The sequence below is a fragment of the Phascolarctos cinereus genome, unplaced genomic scaffold, assembly GCF_003287225.1.
Source record: "Phascolarctos cinereus isolate Bilbo 61053 unplaced genomic scaffold, phaCin_HiC Scaffold_5;HRSCAF=322, whole genome shotgun sequence".
In the NCBI taxonomy this organism is placed as follows: domain Eukaryota; kingdom Metazoa; phylum Chordata; class Mammalia; order Diprotodontia; family Phascolarctidae; genus Phascolarctos; species Phascolarctos cinereus.
In genome coordinates this window covers 451687968-451707211 of record NW_027555958.1, presented here as the reverse complement: position 1 = coordinate 451707211, position 19244 = coordinate 451687968, and the positions used below count along the sequence as shown (strand labels likewise).

At 39.8% G+C, this 19244-nt stretch overlaps 1 protein-coding gene across 2 annotated transcripts in view; it reads left to right on the top strand.

Moving 5' to 3' along the window:
* Window positions 1–19244, top strand: part of FAF1 (Fas associated factor 1) — a 415784-nt gene that overhangs the window by 126574 nt on the left and 269966 nt on the right. For both annotated transcript variants that reach the window (XM_020987731.2, XM_020987730.2), the window contains exons 5-6: window positions 9976–10067; window positions 11956–12044. In XM_020987731.2, coding sequence (XP_020843390.1) covers window positions 9976–10067; window positions 11956–12044 — 181 coding nt within the window. The remainder of the gene's footprint in view (window positions 1–9975; window positions 10068–11955; window positions 12045–19244) is intronic.

The following is a 19244-nucleotide window of genomic DNA, read 5'->3' as shown; positions in this document are numbered from 1 at the left end:
GTAGAATATTTAGTTCATGCATCATTTATCTGAAAAATCTGTAACTCTGCGACTCAGATCTGTGGTGTTCTTCATATGAGCAGCCTACTACACTGGCTTGTTTGATGGCCTCTGGTAGCTGTCATCCTATAGCTAACCTAGTAATGAGCCTCTCAGCTTGATTAGAACTTGTGCTTCTATGATATGCATTTTATTGTATGTATTGTACATTGTATGATAATGAATTAGAATATAATATTAAAAAAGGGCTTATGACCTGGATTCTGGAGTTTTGGCTTTGCCTTTGATTCATGGTATAACCTTAGGCAAGTATTAAAATGTCTTTGACTGCTTTCTCCTCCTAGTTTTGTTTCTAGATTTTGCCCCTGTTCCTTAGCTGTCGTCTCACTCTGAATCTCCCTTCAGCACCTGGAGCCTTGTCCATCAGGCCCTATGACCCTGCCTTGTTGGCCCCCTTTTCTCATTCATCTTGGTGGGGGTCACTATTTTGGGGAAGGGCTAGGCCTGCCAACCTTCATTCCTCTCCTACTCTTGATTCTGATTATCTGGACTTTGAAATCATGGCAAACATCCCCCTTTCAGCTTACTTTTTTGTGCCATGTTCCCCCATTTGAATGTCACCTTCGCGAATGCAATGGATAGGGCACTGGACTGGAATCAGGAAGACCTGAATTCAAATCCTTCCTTAGACATTTACTAGCTATGTGACCCCAGGCAAGTTATTTAACCTCTGTTTATCTCAGTTTCCACATTGTAAAATGGGGATGATAATAATAGCACCTACCTCTAAGGGATATTGTGAAGATTAAATCACTTATCATTTGTAAAATGGTTTGCAAACTTTAAAACACTATAGAAATGTTATCATCATCATGATCACTATCATCATCATCTTCATTGTTAGCAGTAGTAAGAGGAGGAGGAGGAGGAGGAGGAGGAGAAGGAGGAGGAGTAATGACTTTCTTTTGCTTAAATTTGTTTCACAAGTGCTTAGCACTGCTCTGTCTTGCTTTGCCTTCCTTGAAGGTTGTTAGTGGAAACTTTGAGGCATATAGAAACTTAAATGAAATGAGCCATGGGATCACTCTTCTTGTTTGGAGGAAAAAGATCCTCCCGTTTCAAAGCAGGATGGCAGTGACTGAGGCAGGCCAACTGACAGTATCTCTCCTGGTCTTTCATGCCAATCTCAACACATCCCCTCTCCCCAGTTAAATAAATCCTACAAACGTTTTTGTACATTGAGTAAGTCAGTGATGTGTGTCCAGTTTGGGCCATGACTTTTTAATGCCTTTGCTTCCTTCTCTCTTATTTATTTTCTGTTTTCCATTAGACTCCTTCTGTCATGTCATTCTCTTCCCACCTTGGCCCTCCTCTGACTGGTGAAGATCAGTGGCACAGACCCTATTGTATAGGACTTATCTGTCAGTGAAGAGGCTGGACTAGATGTCCTCCCTGTCGTCTCTTCTAGGATCCCTGCTTATTGCTTCCATGACTTCTTCTTGCTGTACTTTCTTTTTTTCTTTATAACTACTACACTCCGTAAACTTGGTGTTAGAAAATCTGATCTTCTCTTGTTGTTATGTATTACATGTTTTATTATTTCCTCATAGCAGTGATGGTGATGATGACTGCTGTCCTAATGGTGAGTCACTCAACACAGTCTGAGCAGGCTCAGGCATTTTTCACTTTACTCCCTGGTCTTTTATGCTGTATGTACCCTCAGGTCCTCTTCTCTATCTTCCCTTTCTAGTTCTGGACCTGTAATCAAATCATTAATGCCTTTTCTAGTTGAAAAGGTTTGGCTCCATTCATCATCCTTGTCACTTTCTAAACCACAATTCCCTGCCTTCACCACTGTTTTCCTATTTGGATAGGTTTCCCTTATTAGAATGGAAGCTTCTTGAGGGCAGGGACTTTTTTCCCTTTTATTGTTTTATCACTAGTTCTTCACATAGTGTTTGCCACATATTAAGCACTAATAAAAGTTTTTTCATTCATTCAGTTGTAGTAATAATAATTGTTCTTTCTTTACAAAAATATTATGAAATACATAATACTGAAATTCCATGCTTTGTTGGAACCATAATTTCATTGGTCTGAGAGCAATATAGTGGAATTCCAAAAAAAGGGAAAAAGACATATTTATACAAAACATTGATAGCAGCTCCTGTTGTTGTGGCTAAGAATTGGAGGTCGAAGGGATGCCCATCAGTTGGGGAATGGCTAAACAAGCTGTGGTATAGGATTGTAATGGAATATTATTGTGCTGTAGGAAATGACAAGCAGAATAATTTCAGAAAATCCTGGAACGACTTACATATGTGATGTATAGTGAAGTGAACAGAACCAGGAAAATGTCCACAGTAACAGCAGTATTGTTCAGTGAATAATGGTGAATGATTTAGCTGTTCTTAGCAATACAATGATCCAAGACAACCCCAAAGAACTAATGATGAATCATCCTATCCACCTCCAAAAAAAGAACTGATATTATCTGAATACGGAGTGGAACATACTATTTTTAATTTTCTTTTATTTTTTTCTTTTATTCGAGTCTGTACAAAATGACTGGTATGGAAATGTTTTACATAGTTGCACATGTATAACCTATATCTGATTACTTACCATCTCAAGGAGGGGGGAGAGGAGAGAGGGAAGGATAGAATTTGGAACTCAAAACTTTAAATAAAAATGTTTGAAAATTCAAAAAATATATATCTATATAGTTGAATTGTAGCTTGTAGTAGTATTCAAAGGTTAACCTCATGCTCATTTTCCATCACTGAAGATCACAACTGTTTGCCTGTTTGACTTTGGCCGCATCTTGTGCAGTTCTTTCGGGCCTTTCCATGTACCCTGCTGCTGCTGCTGAAATCTCTTATGTGTTTTTTGTTTCCTTGACTCTATAGTTTGAGCTCCTTAAGAACAGAGACCTTGTTTTCTCCATTTGTATTCCCAGCACTTAGCACAGTACTTGGCCCATAAGAAGGGCTTAGTAAGTGATTTTTCAACTGTTCACTTGTTCTTTTCTCTATTTTCCTTCATACATTTCTCCCCAATGCCCTGGAGGTCTTGGACCTTCATAAATAGATGGAATTCACTTAATACTTGCTGGTGACTAGCACAGTGTTCAGGCCTCTTCTCTGTTACCCCTTCATAGTTATACTGATGGTATCTTTTGTGATAGTCATCTTTGGGAATGTACTGCTGCTTACTTTAATTCAATTCAATGAAACATTTATTAGGTTCTTAATGTAAAAGACAATGTGCTTGGCATTGGGGTTACAAAGAGGAAAAGGGCACTGCCTTTGCCCTAGTGGGGCTTATCTTGTGCTGGAGGGATTTGACAACATCCAGTCAATAAACATTTATTTACTTAGCATCTCCCATGCACACTGTGCTAGGCACTAGGAATGAGATAATCCCCAGTCTCAAGGAACTTTACATTCTAATAGGGATGACAACAAGTACATGTAAGCATATATGGAATAAATATAAAGAAAAATGTATATAGTTATATCAGTACATCTGTATATGTGTGTATATATTCACATAAAGGTGGTTAAGCAGGTAGGATGCTAGTAATTGGGGAATCAGGAAAGGCTTCATGTTGAAAGTGGTGCTTGAGCTATGTATTAAAAGAAGAGAGATTGTTTGAAGCTGAGGTGAGAACAGAGGGCAGTCCTGGCATAGGGAACGGTACCTGCAAAAGTATGAAGACAGGAGGTACAGTGCCATATGTGAGTGTGAGAAGAGGAATAATATATGGTGGTGCTTAAGAGTGAGGTTGGGGCTTGGTTGTAAAGGGTTTTTAAAGTCGAATAGAAGAGTTTGTCAACCAGACTGAACTGGCCTCTAACCTGTGGGTGGCTGGAGCTGAAAAGAGTAGGCTAGAGACAGGAGAATCAAGAATCAAACTGAAGTTTAATTTCAGAGTGAGGGGAAACAGCTTGCAAGCAAGGAGATAAATTAGACACACGTGCTAGAGCCCTGCCTCTAGCGAGGGGACCCGCTTTAGTGAAAACTGATCTCCGTACTTATACTAGTGGCTATGTAGTAGATTATAGCCTTAACAATGAGGGATAATAGCATCAATATGACAAGTTTGATTCATAGCAGGGCTTCTTGACCAGAATTTGTCTGAGCTTGTCTGGTGCTTATCTAACTCAGAGAATACCTGGTGCTGGTCAAAGCAATACAATAATTATGTGATTTTTGCTAGAAGGTGAGATCATCCAGAGTGTGAGTGCAAAGAATTGTTGCTATGCCAGGTTCAGTGCACAGCCTGCTTGCTAGGCCTCAGCTCTGGAAAACAGGATGTCTCCTAATATCTTGACTAGTTTTTATTTGATCCTTGAGGTAATAGGGAGTTACTGGAGTTTATTGTGGGTGACATGGTCAGACCATCATTAAGGAAAATCATTTGATGACTGAATGAAGGATGGTTTGGAGTGAGAAGATACTTGAAGCAGGTAAACCAATTAGGCCATTTTTGTAGTCTAGGAAAGGGGGGAATGAGGGCCTGAATAAAATTGTTATTTGTGTAAATAGAGAGGAAAAGGTCTGATTTAAGAGATAATTTGAGAGTGGAAATGATAGGAAACCTAAGGGATCTGGAGGTGAAGAAGAGTGATGAATTACAAAACTTGGAAGTTAGGTATGTGACTAATAATAATGCAAACCATAGTAGGCAAAATGACTGAAGGGAGTAATCATTTTTAGCTGGGGAGGGGGAAGGCAGGTCAGATCTCATGTAGGAGGTGTCATCTGAAGGAAATTAGGGATTCTAAAATATGGCAGATGGAGGACATTTTGGCCATGGGGGACAGCCTGTGCAAAGGCATAGAAATGGGAAATGGAGAATGTGTGAGGAATGCAAGAGGACCAGTTTGCTTGGACTATAGAGTATTTGAAGGGGAATATATATATAAAATAAGGCTGGAGTGTTAGATTGGAACCAGGTTAGACTTTGAATAACCTTCCCCTTCACTAGGGCATGGAGAGGGCAAAGGGATCAATGTCCAAGAAATTGGAGGTGAAATCAGCAAGACTTGGCAACTGATATGGTTTGGTGAGTGAGGGAGAAGGAAGTGTCAAAGATGATTGAAGTCTTAAACCTGAATGACTGGATGATTCACCCCCATAATATGTCTGGTAATACCTGGGAAACATGGGGTCTTATCCAATCTACAGATGAAGTGCAGTGACTTGTCCCTAGTCCTATGGCTAGTTAGTATAAGCCTCAAGTTGAACACTGGCCTCCTGACTCCTGGGGTGCTAATTTTATTTCACCTACAGCAGGTGCTTTTTCCTCAGTCCCCAAATCTCTTTCCTGAATAGAGCCCTCAACAACTCATTTTGAAGGACCTCTCCTTACTTGAATGGAGATGGCTGAACAGTGGCTCCATCTTTTGACCCAGTCACTTCTCCATTGCTTTCATTGCTCAACTCCAAACAATTCTTTCTTGTGGATTTGAATGATAGGAAGGGGTGGCTGCTGAATTCTCTCCAGACATTTTGGTAGGCATTTTTGCCTGTCTACCAATGGTGGTTGTTGTTTAAAAAATTCAGTGGCATGAAATGTTAGGACAGTAACAATGACAAAAGAATTAATAAGCATATCAGTTATCAAACATCTATTCATTCAATGCCAGTTCAATGCCAATTTATTCAATTCCAGGGTTGGAAAAGTGTTGTGAAAAGCTTTTATATTTGATACTGGAAATAATAGGGATTGCTAAAGTTATTGAGTGGGGGTAGAGGGAAGTATGACATGGTCAGATTTGTACTTTAGGAAAAGTGACTTTAGCAGGTAAGTGGAGGATAGATGGGAGTGGGAAAAGACCTGTGGAAGGGAGACTTAGAAGAGATTATTGCAACAGTTTGGGTGAGAGATGATTGAGACCTGAACTAGGGTGGTACTTACATAAGTGGAAAGAATACTGTTTTTTTGTCCCACATAAATGAAAGATATTATGAAGGTAGAATGTACAATATTTGATAATAGATTAGACAGGTGAGGTGAGGAGTCAAAGATGTCACCAATGTTGTGGGTCACTGGAAGGATGGTGGTGCCCTGAACAATAAAAGTATAGTTGAAAAATCAGGAGATATTGGGAGGGAAATGAACTCAATTTCAGACATGTTGATTTTGAGATACCTATGGGATATCCAGCTTGAGATATGGTGTAGGATTAGGGTTCAAAGGAGACAGGTTATAGCTCGAATATAGTTCTAGGAATCATCTTCGGAGAGATCATAATTGAATTCATTGGAGCTGATGAGATCAAGCAAAATAGTATAGAAGAAGAAGAGAAGTGATCCAAGACAGAACCTTGGGGAACAGCCAGGGTCAATGGGTATAATATGATTAAAAATTAACAGAAAGGAAACTGGGATGATCAGTTTCTTTTATAAGCAGTCCTCTGAGGAGGACCTAGAGAGGAGAGCTTGGCTAATCCCTAGGAAATGAGCTAAATGGTAAGGAGGTATGACTAACTCATTGGCATTCCCCTGTGTTTAAGTTTTTGTTTTTTTTTTTTTAAGTGAGTAAACAGAATCTTGGGGAAGTTCAGTTTAGTTTTGGGAGGAGCTTTAGGGGACCTCCGGTTTCACCTTTCTCTGGCCCTACTCCTGAGTTTATCATGTCTTTACTAGACTATGATGAACTGAACAGAACACAGTACTTTAGATGACATTAGAAAAGGTCACAATACCCTAGGACTAATCATCTCTTCATTCCTGGAATCCCTGACTCTCTTAATCCAGTCCAACATCCTTTCAGTTTTGTTTTGTTTTTTTTTTGTCTTCCAGATTACACTGCTTCCTCACATTGAGCTTGGAGTCCATGAATAATACCCTCACGCCTTTTTCAGATAAAGTGCTGTCTAACTTTCTCCCATATCTTGTAATTATGAAGTTCATTCTTTTGTACCCAAGTTGTAAGACTTGGAAATTCCATAGCCAGAAATGTAATCTTATTTTGCCAGGTGCTCTAGCCCTTCAAGATCTTTCTGAATCTTGATTTTGTAATCCTCTGTTAGCTGTCCCTCCTAGCTCTGAGTCACATGCGCACTTGATGAGCGTCCCATTTATGTTGTTCAGTTGTTTTTCAATCTTTTCTGACTCGTAACCCCATTTGGGGTTTTCTTAGCAAAGATACTAGAGTGGTTTGCCATTTCCTTCTGCAGCTGATTTGACAGATGAGGAATCTGAGGCAAACAGGGTTAAGTAACTTGCCCAGGGTTACACATTTACTAAGTGTGTGAGGCCAGATTAGAACTCATGAAGATGAATCTTACTGACCGCAGGCCCAACACTCTATCCTGTGTGCCACATAGCTACCTCATTTATGCCTTTGTCTAAATCACTGATAAAAATGTTAATCAGCTCAAACATCTGCTTTGCCGCTTATTATCTAGATGAGCTTGGGCAATGAACCTTTCTGGGCCCTAATTCTTCCTCTCTAAAATGAAAGGATTGGACTAGATGACCTTTGAGGTACCTTTCAGCTCTGAATCTGAGAAATAACAGCACTTCAAATTACATTAAGTTTGATAGCTGGCAAAGTACTTTTGCTTAGAGAAACCTCATTAGGTTAATGTGAGTTATGTCACTGTCATTTTACCCATTACGAAGCTTAGACTCCGGGAGCAGTGCTTTTGGTTAATTGATCTATGCTCATTGTGGATCCCTCAAAACACGCGCACGCATACACACGCACACACGTGCGCATGTATGTGATGTGAAGATCCTGTAATATGTTAGATTGTTACATGTCACTCATCACCTCTGTCCTACAGTTTTTAGAGTGAAACGACAAAGGAAATTTTCAGTTTTTCATATCTGAATGACTTCAGAGGTCTTCTAATTCAAATTGTACCAGGAGCAGGAACCCTTCTACTAATGAATTTGATCCTCTCTCCTCTTCATGAAGAGAGGAGGAATTCCTCCCTGTCTTCTGAGGAAGCTCAGTATACTTTTGAGTAGCTTTAAATGTTAGGAAATTTTTCCTAACACTTGGCCCAAACTTGCCTCTCTCATAAGCTACCCAGGCTTGCTTCACAATTCTGCTGCCATGCCTATCTTTCACACTCTGCTTTGGCCACAGTAATCAAATAAATGCTATCATTGATAGGTCACAGGGTCAATAATATGGAAGGCTAGTCATTTTCTCTAGTCCCTACTAATTCTCAAAAATCTTCCCAAAGAGGAATCCCAGAAGTAGAACAATTGCAGCTGATCTACGGGATAAGAAAGCAAGAAGTCCAACAAGGTTATGCCTTATGAACTTTAAGTCTTAAGATACTCACTCAGAAATCCTTCCCTATTAAGCTTCCATGATCTGACAGGGTACATAAACTGATTTGCCATCTTGTGCCTGGAGCTCATCAGAAATTTCCTTCTTCTGCCAGTACACCCCATTCCATGTCTGTCACCCTCCCCTTGGGAATAAGCTTCAGGCATTGGCATTACCTGGTTATGTATGGGGTGATGGGGACTGAGTACTTACTGGACTGCCTTCTGCTTGGGTTGATCCTTACCTTACACACACACACACACACACACACACACACACACACACACACACACAAAATATATCTTAAAAAAAGGCAAGCATCATATGCAGTGGACTAATATTTGAAGTGTTCCCAGTAAATACAGGAATAAAGCGAGGGTGGGCTTTTTTTATCCACTGTTATTTGATATAATTCTAGAAATGTGAGCAATAGCAATGTGATGAGAAAGCAATGACAGGCAAAGAAGAACCATAACTGTCACTATTAAGTAGAAATTGTATTCAATAATGTAAGCTTTTTGACAATAGGGATTAATTTTTTTAAAAATTTGTATCTTCACTGCCTTCCATAGTGCCTGACAAATAGTAGGTATTTATAATGATTGTTGAAGTTTGGCCTCAAAGAAGAGATATGAGCATATACCTTCTGCCATGCCTTTGTAGACATGAGGGTGGTCTATAGTGTATTGAATTGCATATAATGTCACCCTTTTTTTTCACTAAACTGATTGGTTTTCTTATTTTTTTAATTTTAAGAATATTGTTATAAGGCATATCTTGGGATGAGTGGGTGGGTGGGGTTGGAGTACAGGAAGAAATCTAGATGATGAAAAAACAAAAGATATCAATAAACATACATTAAAAGTAAATCCATGATTAAATTATGGAAGGAGAGGCACAGGCAACAAGTAAAAGAGACTAGGGCAATATCCCCAACTCCTCACAAATACATAATAGCTTTCACATCTAAAACAAGAATAGTATTCACCTGAAATCCAGACAGTTGTAAACACCTCCACAGCTGTTTACAGAAAGGCAAGGAGAGGATACAACTAGGGATATTACTAAAGAGCGCTGGGCCTGATGTTCTTGAGACTGGGCCTGAAGGAAGGAGTCCACAGTGATCTTTCCAGAGGCTATTTCAAGGAATTGGCTTATCTTAGTCTGTTTTAGTTTATTGGGTGGGATCCTAGGGTCTGTCATCACTCTGTGAATCATGGCAGCGTGGAGAAACTAAGAGAGCCAGATGTTTGATTGGAAGGGGTTAGATTTCCTATCTCCAATCTCATAGACAGGGACATGTTAATTAGCAAGGAAGCTGCAAGTTTTTTAGCTTCCAAGGTCCTAGACAATGAAGATTCTAGGTATGAGGGCATTCCCAAAAAGGGACTGGGCAGGAAGGAAGGGATACCAGGTAGGAGAAGAGAGCATGGTTAGGGCAGAGACAGCCTGAGAAAGACTGATCGAAATAAATGTTTTTTCCACTCTGAAATATTACCTAAATGTTTTTCTGAGAATGCATCACCCTCCCCAATAAAATCTTCTATTCTAAAAGTGGATGTTTTGTAAATGACTTTTTTTTTTCATAGTAATGGATTCCTGGAGCTATGATGTTATGGAAAAATGTTGAGAATCATGTTATCTGATTAATGTTTGTTTTTTTCTTTCTTTGACAGGAGAGATCAAACAGATTCTAGAAAATGAACTCCAGATTCCTGTCTCTAAAATGCTGTTAAAAGGCTGGAAGACTGGAGATGTAGAAGACAGTGTAAGTTTCCTTACTTTATAGAAATAAAAGAATATTACATGTGCCTGTTGATTAAGCAGTAGGCAAGAAGTTCATGATCAGATTTTCCAAGTGTCAAGAAACTGAAGTGTTTGGTCACCAGAGTATTCAAATAATGTCTGAAAGGAGTGAGTTTTTCATATAATTCAAGTTCCTTGGCCACACTCTTTTGCAACTTCATAAACTCATGGGATTATCACAGAGTTAGAAGGAACCTTAATGATCATCTAATACTAACCCTTCATTTTACAGATGAGATGACTGAGAGCCAGAGAGGGGATAGGATAGCTAGTTAGTAGCAGCAGTGAGAATAGAAGTTACATCTCCTGATTGAATTCAATTCAGCAGACATTTATTAAACTCTTCTGTTTTGTAGGCTCTGTGCTAACTGCTGGGGACATAAAGACAAAAATGAAAAAGACTCTTTTGTCAAGGAGTTTGCATTCCAAATAAATTTTATATTTCTTTCTCCCCAATTAATAAATTTTCTTTTGTCTTCCAAAGGCAGTTATAAATTCAATTTTGTTCCCTCCCTCCATACATGCAAATACACATAAAAGTATAAAATAAATGAAATAGATAGCTCGAGTAAAATAAAGTGTCTATACAGATATGAAATACAGAGCATACCACAAACTTCAAAACCCAGTGCTCTCTTTTTTTTTTGTTTTTGGGGAAAATTCAGACTGCTCTTTTTAAGGAACTTGGAAGTTATAGTGTCCATACTTGTCATTTTCTAGAGAAAGAAATGGAAACTTGAGAGTGGAACAATTTTCCATTGGTAATGCAGCTATTTAGTGACAGAATGTGGACCCAAACCAATATCTTCTGAGTCCCAGAGTCAGTCTTTAAAAGCGGTGATCTGCCCTGTGGGGCATTTCATACACCTAATCCTTGGAGAACCTGAGCCCATCTAGATCCTTCCTGGCCATGGCTGGTGCTCTGCTTGTGCAGCCCTGGAACATCCTATTGCCTCTACCATATAGTTGTGCATGAGAAGAGGACTGGAGTAGAATTAGTCCCATTGTATGACAGTATCAGCAGACCTTTTGAGTATCCATTTGGATAGAAACATGGTACCCAAAGGATTATGAATGACAGTAGAAAAACAACGTGGAAATTGTATGTATGCTTCACTCACTTCCTGTGCCTTTTCTGAAACTGGACCATCTGTCTGCCCTGAAGAGTTTAGTTTCAGGTTCCCAAGTTCCCTTTTAGCTCAGAGACACTGATTTTGTGCGGTAAGTGGAGACGTAGTCTTTGGCTTAGAGATGCACCCTATGTACAATACTCAGAGAAGGAAGGTGAGGTTGGGTGGTGTAGTAGAAAGATAGCTGACCTCATGACTTGCTGGCCATGTGGTCATTTAACCTCAGTGCCCCAGGAACTTGGAGACTAGATCTTTAGTATGAGCTAAGCTAAGTTCCCAGGCTTCTTCTCAGTGTTGGCCAAAGTAACCTCAAGGCAGCTCTGAGCTTGATGGGCTTCTTAGGATTCAACCCCTTATTGCTGGAAAAATCCTGCTTTTTTCCCATTCCATTAGAATAGGTGCTGTGGTATCTGTTTCTATGAGTATTTATTTAGTCCTCTCTTAGTTCAGAGAATTATACTTGAACCCCACTAATGCCTACTCCCTGTCTGTACTTGAAGTGCTTATTGTCTAGAAGGAGTCAGGCTATCTATTTTCCCCATAGGAGGCCAGTGCTAGGCCTCTCACTTGGTATGTGCTGAGTAAATATTTGTTCAATTGAATTAAATGGAAATATATGCCAAATTTATGAAAATAGTACAGTATAGCTACAGCCAAAATGACAGCTTCTAAAGCATTGGCAGTGCCCAGAAACAGTCATGGTTTTCTTTTTTTTTTCAGACGGTCTTAAAAACTCTACACTTGCCAAAAAACAACAGTCTTTATGTGCTCACACCCGACTTGCCACCACCTTCTTCGAGTCATGCTGGGTAAGGTCTTCATTTTCACGGAAACATGAATTGAAAGGTTTTGCTATTTAGTGGGGCGTCTGCATTTCAGACTTCTGGTTTGATTTATATTGCATTTGAACTTCAGAATCAAAGCAGAAATTATCACCAAATCATTCATCGATTGACAGTCCTTAGGGCTAGAATTTTCCTTTCCCTTGAATGTTCTCTTCCCTTAGAATAGAAAAAGTCCCTTCCCTTCTGATTTCCATGGTCAGATCCTGCTTATGGGATTGTGTTTAGTTCAACTAAAGCAAATACATTATTGTCTGACTTGTGACAGCCTGAAATGGCCTGGCTCTCAGATCATTGTTTGGACCCTTGAGAGAGCTGCTGTAGCTTAACCATCCTTTGTGTCTAGAGCATTCTTCTAAGAACAGGCCCTGGACAGGACCTGTTTGCATGCTAGCTACTGCTGTCAATAAGAACAACAATAATAATAACAATACTATCATTGCTGTTGTCTTCTCTATTGTTATCGCCGATGGGTTTTCCTGGTACGTCCTTCACTTCTGTGCCCATTAAAAACCTTAGTCACTTTGGGAGGCAGCATGCTGGAGGGGGCTGGGACACAGTGGAAGGAGCTCTGGCTCCAGAGTCAGAGGGCAGGGTTCAGCTGCAGGCCCTGGGCAGGCCGGTCACTTCTCCTGAGGCTTCAGGTTCCTCGCCTCCAATATGAGGTTCCTTCCAGCTCTAGATTTGTAGTCCTGTGTTTTAGGGCTCTGCTCTGTGACCATTTCTGTGTCTTTTTGTTGCTTTTAAAATTTTTCAGTGTGTTACCTACACACCCCGTGGCCAATGTTGTTCTGTAATGATGTTGTTGAGATATTAGGATAATTATCAAAAGAACGATCCCTCACATTTATAAACTGTTTTCAGGTGCATAAAGTAGTTCCACATAACAACGCTAAAAGAGAGGTAGGGGCATTGACTCTGTTGCTTTAGGCTTATGTCAGTGATCTGTCCAGGCTTACCCAGCCTCATGAGTGTCTGAGCCGGGATTCAAACCTAGGCTGCCCGAATTGAAGTCTGATCCTCTTTCCTTCATCCTAGAGCTGACAGTGATTGGCTAGGACCAGATTAAAATGTAATTGGGAAATGTTTAATAAAATAATCACACAACCTGGATAATGTGAATTTATTTTTTTCTAAGGCAGTATGGAGCCTGCAGGAAAGAAAACACTGCTGGGCACCACACTCCTCCTCAGTGTGATAATCAAGCTAACAAACATTACTTCAGTGCTAGGCAGGCCCTGTGCTATGGACTGGGGCCACAAAGAAAGGCCAAAGACCATCCCTTCCCTCTAGGAGCTCCCAGTCTGTGGGGGAGACCACATTCAAACATCCATGTACAAGCCAGCTGTCGGCAAAATGATCAGCAGCATTGAGGGCGATTAGCTCGCTAGATCATAGCCACGGCCCATTCTCCTTTCCTGAGCCACCAGTGGCATCCTCAGGCTTCCGGCTCAGCTTTGGATCCTGCTTCCATCGCATTGGGTCCAGCGGGTCAGGCAGCAGCATCACAGTGGGCTAGGGAAGAGACAGCTCTGTGGATCGGAAAGTGCTGGTGTCCTGTAAGTTGTTGCCATCCCCCTCCGTTTCCCATCAGTCCTGTCGTACCAGTACTCCTTGGGTGTTTGTATCCATATTGATTGAGCCCTCAGCCAGGATGACATTCCACAAAGAAGGCCATATCTGGTCGTTTAGAACATTCCTTGTTGGGTCAGTTAAAATGTCATCCCTGTCATCCCACATCTAATTAAAGTAAGGCAGGGGATATGAGGGTGTGTGAACCACTGATTTCCAGGAGTCAAATTAAAGGGATTCATCCACATGCCCACCCGGGCTCATTGGAAGGTGCCTTTCTATCCAGTAACACTGTCAGTCCAAGTGCTTCTCCCTGGGTTCCACAGCCTCCTGAGACCTGCTGAGAACTGGGTCTGTGAGCCTGGGCCTCACATGAATGATAATGACAAAGTCATGTTCCACTTCATCTTGAGCAGTTCGTAGATTCATTCTCATTTAGTGAGCGATTATCAAACACTTTACTGTGTGTTTGGCACCATGGGTAGTAGTATAAAGATTAAATTCACCCTGATCTCTGCCTGCATGAAACTTATAGTAACACATATACAAATAGCTCCAGTGTGAAATGAACCTGAGACTTAGGTGCAAGCCAAATGTTGTGCAAAATCTAGGGAAAGAGAAGACAGAAAGGGCATTAACAACTTTGGGGAGCAGCAGTGGTTTCCAAGAAGTGGCTTTAAGTTGAGCCTTAGAGGATGTGTAGAATTTCAGTAGATACAGAATGGTATTGGTGGAATTGATGACAGGCATAGTAAAGTGTGAGCTAAAGATGGGAGCTGGGACAATGTGAGGAGGTCTGCAGGTTAAATTCAGGTGGCCTAGTTTAGCTGGGGAGCATAGAGCATCTGGAAGAGAAAGGTAGAACATAAAGCTGGAGGGAAGGGGAGCTCCAGACTGTGGGGGCCAGCAATGCTAAGTGACTGTGGACTCATGAGTGGTTTTCTGGATTGAAGTTTACCAGACTTAATGAATTGAGTCACAAGGAAAAAAGAGAAATTAGAAATAGTTCATAATGATTACCTGGAAGTTTCTGGATGGAAAGAATGATGTGAGATAATTACCAGGGTAATATGAGAGTCATAAGTGAAGGCAGATTTTAAGACAATATCCTTCTAAACTCAAGAATTGTTCATTGTGTAGGAATAGAATAAGCCTTTATTAAAGTGCCCAATATGTGCTAGGCACTTTGCTAAGCACTTTACAAATGTTATTTTATTTAATTGCTCTGTTCAGACACTATGTCTTCCTTTCATATCTCAGAAAGTTTTGCTTTTTGGATAATGTATATTACCTATTTTATATTTTCAGTATGAATTCCATAGAATAAAGTACAGCTTGGGAGCCTTCTGGAGCTTTTAAAGTTCACATCAAAAATTTTATATTTATATGTGTGTGTGTGTGTGTGTGTGTGTGTGTGTATGTATAGTTCCCCCCATTTTTAACCCTTCAGTCTGTTTATTTGCAATGCAGTTCTTGGACTTCAACTGTTATTATGCCCATTTGATGACATAGCTGACATTAAGTCTCACCCAGTTCCATTTTTCTTACTATCTACATTCTTGGGGTTATAACACAAAGTCATTTGTTGAATATTAAATATCACTGACAAGGTATTAATGTTGATTTTAAAATTTAACATTGCAATGCATCTTCAGGATAATTTTGCTGTCCAGGTACATATAGTTCACCTATAACATGCTTTTGTTAATACTTTTTATAAAACATGTGCAAGAAACGTCCAACCTTTTTTTTTTATTTTATGGAAGTAGTTTGCCCTACTTATATATTCATTAATTATATATCATCAAAAGAGCATCCTTATCTATAAGTTTCCTATAATAATGAACTCATATCTAGTTCCTGTACCTGTCCCATATTCTGCTTATATCACAAAGAACCCCAAATTTCCTGATGTTTTGGCCGAAGAAGAAATTCTTTTTAGGATAAAAGACTGAATAAGTTTAGTACATTTATTGCCTAAATTTTATAGAAAAAAGTATAATAGTGTATAGATATAGTTAAACTATACAATGTCCTGATTGGATACTGGTTATAATATTTCTTTTTTTTTTTTTAACTTAAAAATTAATTTTTAGTTTTCAACATAATGGTAGTTCATTATAATGAACAAGATATAACCAGCTTGGGCTTGTCATTGGGCTTCTGATTCCTGAGCTATCACATTTCTATCCCAATTTAAACCTACCACAGTGCTGCTCAGTAGATGTCTTCATGCCATATTGAGTCCACTGTTAGCCCATCAACACTGCCATTCCAGGAAAGATTTGTCAAGCTCCTGCTCTCTTGCTCCACTTTGGCTTCCTGTGACTTCTACACTGCAGCACCCCTCCCTGGCCACCATTCCGTTATATGAGTTGTCTTCCCATTAGAATGTAAGCTCCTTGACGGCAAGGATGGTCTCTCTTCTTATATCTGCATTCCTAGTGAGTTAGTCTGATACATGGGTAATTATGTCAGTAAATGCTTTTCATTCATTTACCCATCATTGTAGCAAGTTGGAGGGAAAATGTCCTTAATGAACTACAGTATAGGAGAAGGGGTCATATTTGCCTTTCCTTTTTTCAGCTCTGGATTTTTTTGTAAGCTGTATTTTATTTTGCTGGCTTATTTGAGGTTTAAGAGAGGGCTTTTCTGGAATGACTGAAGGAGATTTATATGTCTGTTCCAAGATTCACTGTTTGACCTTTAGGAAAGCACGTCCTTCACCCTTGGACTCAGTTTCTTCATCTGGACAAAATAATCTCTCAGATGCCATGCAGCTTTGGAATCCCAGCTCTCTGAGAGGGGAGATTCATCAGGGTGGGCAAGGCTCTTTCAAATCATCCCCTAGAGTGAGAAGATTGGGTCATCTACTAGAAGTGGTTGGAGTCTGTGGGGTACGTCAGGTGGGTCAGTGGCTTTCTGCTCAGCACTTCTCCATCCTCACTATTATTCCATTTGTCCTTAACCATCGTTCTCATGTGCAGTGGATTCATTATGGGATTTCCCTTTGCAGATCATTATTCTGCTAAAAGAACGCATTCACTTCATAAAGCAGATATGTTTTATGTGTTGCTTTTGAAAATGTTTTCTTTCCTTTCCAAAAGTGCCATTGATTGCTGATTCAAACAAGGTGCTAGAATGAGAAGAATCAACTTGGGGATTTCACAGCCACTAGGGGACTCTTGGGGATTCAGTTGGATAGCTTTACATAAAGCTGACCTTATAAAAAGTCAGAAGGGATGCTGGCTCAGTGCTCAGCCCTTCTCATTTGTGCAGTGGAGGAAATTGAGTCTTAGAGAGAAGGAACTTCCATAAGTGCTATAGCTAACAAGTGTTAGACATGGAATCCACAGTGAGGTGAGTGAGGAGTGAATGAAGCCCTCTTTACCTCGCACATAGTTGCTTGTTTGGCTGTGAGGAGATGGACAGTGCCACTGAAGAACATGCTGATCTCTTGTTCTCTTCTTGGCCCTCTGTTGTCCATGTGTCAGCCTCCTCACTCGATGGAAACGATTCTCTCCAAAGTTATCAGCAATTTCATAATTGACCAATCTGATCTTTTTTTTTTTCCAACCTTCAGCCTTCTTAATCTCTCTGCTGCATTTGACATCAGTGATCAACCTCTCCTTTTACATATTTCCTCCTGTCTGGGTTTTTATGCTACTGTTTCTCTTGGTTTTCTTCCTAACCTATTTGGTCACTACTCATCTCTTTTGCTGACTAATTGCCTTAGTGGGTATTTGCTAAGGCCTTGACCTGGGCCCTCTTTTCTTCTTCTCTAGTCTCATACTTGGTAATGTCATCACTCCGTTTTACTTTATCAGTATTTTATCCCATGTAATTATTAATATACAGCTAATTCCCAGATATCTCTGCCTGGCTCTCTGTCTCTGTCTCCGTCTCTCTCTCCCCATATATATATGTGTACACACACCACACACACACACACACACACACACACACACACGTGAACCTTCCCCCCCCGCCCCCCTTCCCCAGTCTCTCTTCTAAGCTTCAGCTCCTGATCATCAGCTACGTATTGGACATTTCTTTTTTTTCCCTCCTTACTCCAAACTTATTATTTATTTATTTTTGCTGGGGTGTTTTGTCCTTTTTAAATTTTGAGTTCCAAATTCTCTCTCCCGCTCCTAACCTTCCCCCACCTACTGTGAAGGCAAACAGAATGATATCACTTATGCATGTGAACTAATGTAAAACTTATTTTCTTATTAGCCATATCATCAAAGAAAAATAAAGCAAGAAAATTATACTAATCAATTATGTCAAAATTATAATTGTCAATTTGCACTCAGTGTTCTCATCAGTGGTTCTCTCTGGAGGTGGATAGCATTTTTTTTCATCATGAATCCTTTGGATCATTGTATGTGATCAGAATAGCCAAGTCTTTCACAGTTGATTATCATTACAATATTGCTATTACCATGCACAGTGATCTCCCTGTTCTGCTCACTTCACTTTGCATCAGTTCATATAGGTCTTGCTCTGTTTTTTTCCTGAAACCACCCCCTCATCATTTTTTATACCACAATAGTACTCCATCACAATCACATACCACAATTTGTTCAGCCGTTCCTTTATTGATAAGTATCCCCTCAATGTTCAATTCTTTGCCACCACAAAAAGATCTGCTATAAATATTTTTGTACCTATAGGTCCTTTTTTCTTTGATCTCTTTAGGCTACAGACCTAGTAGTGATATTGCCGGGTCAAAGGGCATGCACAGTTTTATACCTCTTTGAGGCATAGTTGCAAATTATTCTCCATAGTGGTTGGGCCAGTTCACAACGCCAGCAGTTTATTAGTGTAGGTATTTTTCCTCATCTTCTCTAGCATTTACTATTTCTGATAGGTATGAGGTGGTACCTCAGTTTTAATTTGCATTTCTTTAATCGGTAATGATTAGACCCTATATGGAGTCTTGACCCACAGTTTAAGAAGCACTGAAGGGGTCGCGAGTGGGAAAAGTTTAAAAAGCCCTGATTTAGAGCATTTTTTCATGTAACTATAGATATTTTTGATTTCTTCCTCTGAAAACTGCCTGTTTATATCCTTTGACCATTTATCAATTGGGGAATAGCTCTCATTTTTATGAATTTGACTGAGTTCCCTATATATTTGAAAAATGAGACCTTTATCAGAGAAAATTGCTGTAAAAATTTTGCTGTTACTTCATTGTCTGTGACATCTTTTAGCAAAATGTAGTTTCTCTGATTATCATTTTTAAATAGTTCTATTTTTGCTTTGTCTGAGATCATGGTTGCTACCCTTCCCTTTTTTTTTTTTTGCTGAAGTGTAATAGATTCTGCTCTAGCCCTTTATTTTAAATCTGTGCGTGTCTTTCTGGTTCAAGTGTGTCTCTCGTGCACAATGTGTTGTTGGAGTCTGGTTTCCAATGCGTTCTGCTGTATACTTTCATTTTATAGGTTAGCTCATCCCATTTGACGTTCACAATTATGATTACTATGTATTTCCATCCGTTCTGTTTTCTTCTGTCCTTCTCTCTTTTTATTCTATCCCTCCCTAAAAAGTCTGTTTTGTTTCTGAGCACTGCCTCCTTTAATCCTCCCTCTC